This window comes from Morone saxatilis, unplaced genomic scaffold (assembly GCF_004916995.1).
Source record: "Morone saxatilis isolate NCDOM2014 unplaced genomic scaffold, NCSU_SB_2.0 Contig16, whole genome shotgun sequence".
NCBI classification, from domain to species: domain Eukaryota; kingdom Metazoa; phylum Chordata; class Actinopteri; family Moronidae; genus Morone; species Morone saxatilis.
The window spans coordinates 5,632,977-5,634,520 of NW_023339718.1; the positions used below are offsets into that span (position 1 = coordinate 5,632,977).

Consider the following 1,544-nt stretch of genomic DNA (forward strand, 5'->3'; position numbering starts at 1 on the left):
ACACACACACACACACCTTCAGCCCACCAGTCTGAACCCACTGACTGACTGATTGATTGATTGGTTTATTGATTGGTTGACATACTGCTGGTTAATGGGTTGGCGTTGGCGTTGGTCATGAAGGTGAGGCCGGCCAATCTGAAGACGTCGGCGCTGTCTCTGCCGCCGCCTCCGCCGCAGCCCTGGTCACTTTGCTCGATGTGCTGGAGAACCTGCGGGCCACCACACATCCTGTTACTGTTGTGTCACAGCACTTCAATCCACCGATATCGTTTCTATCTTGGAGAGAAAATAAACACAAACAAATGTTTTTGTGCGTTACCATGGTAACAGGGTCCCTGTAGGTGGGGCGCAGTGTGAAGAGGCCGGAGTCTACAGCAGACAGAGCCACCAGACCGTCCTGATTGGTCCGGATGTCCAGTCGGAGGTTTTCCTTCGGTTTGTAGACGCGGTCCCGAAACGACACATCAGTCTGACACACACACACACACACACACATTAAATACACTAAATAACAGAATTCAGTCTTTTTATTACAAACTGAATGAAACCCTGTAAACATAGTGACTGTGGGTATATAATCATATTGATACAATATTTTGTATCAATAGAGCCGGACTGTCCTGAATCGTGGACTAAGCTCTGGTTATTTATGAAGAGTGTGAATCCAGAGATCTGAATAATAAAGTTGAGTCTGAGTTGTGGATCCTGTCTGTCTGTACTGAATGAAACAGACTGTAATATTTGTGTCGTACCTTGAGTCCACTGACACACTTGTCGTTGACGTCCAGCCAGACGGAGTCCGCCACCAGCTCGGACGTCCCCTCTCCGTACAGGATGTAGTAGACCAGCAGTCTGATGGACGGGACCATGTCGGACGTCACCTCGAAGCTCAGAGCCTGTTTGTTATCGGAGGAGGTGAACTTCTTACTGCCGTAATGCACCACCTTCCCCTTCGAGAGCACCTGAGAGGATGGGAGTGACGCCATCAGTAACTATGGAAACAGGACTCTGAAGACGTGTCATCACCTGTGTTTTCTCACCAGGTAGCTGATGCCTCTGATGGGCACGTAGGATGGCATGGCCGAGTACACCGCAATGTTGGAGAACTGCCCGACCTGGAGGCGGCGACCGGGCAGTGGGGGGTCGATGTACAGGTAGCGCTCGTTTGGGGAGTAATAGGCTTTCGCCTTCAGAGTTAGACTGGCCTGAGAGGCTGCTGGGAGGGCGGGGTCCGCCGTCTCAAACTGTAAACAACAGGTACAACGACCAGTAAAAACACATAAACACCATGTAAACAAAATGTACACAACAAGTAACCATCAAGATGTAAACAAGTAAAAATCAACATGTAAACAACAAATATAAACAACAGATTATTTAATCAAATAACAGATAAACAAGTAACAAAATGTAAACAAGTAGACAAAAATATGTAAACAACAACACAAATTTCAAGAAACGACAAATTAATGAATGAAGACTGAGAACATCGAGTACAAAAACACCAACAAAGCAAATCTTCCTCCTCCTTTTCCTTCTCC

The 1,544-nt window shown here is 47.0% G+C and overlaps 1 protein-coding gene across 1 annotated transcript in view; it reads right to left on the reverse strand.

Annotated features, from left to right (window-relative positions):
- c5 (complement component 5) overlaps positions 1-1,544 on the reverse strand; it is a gene marked incomplete at its 5' end in the record, with an annotated part of 13,054 nt that overhangs the window by 8,917 nt on the left and 2,593 nt on the right. The window contains 4 exon segments of the mRNA XM_035658980.1: positions 86-212; positions 323-472; positions 756-965; positions 1,044-1,247. Of these exon segments, the coding sequence (XP_035514873.1) occupies positions 86-212; positions 323-472; positions 756-965; positions 1,044-1,247 (691 nt within the window).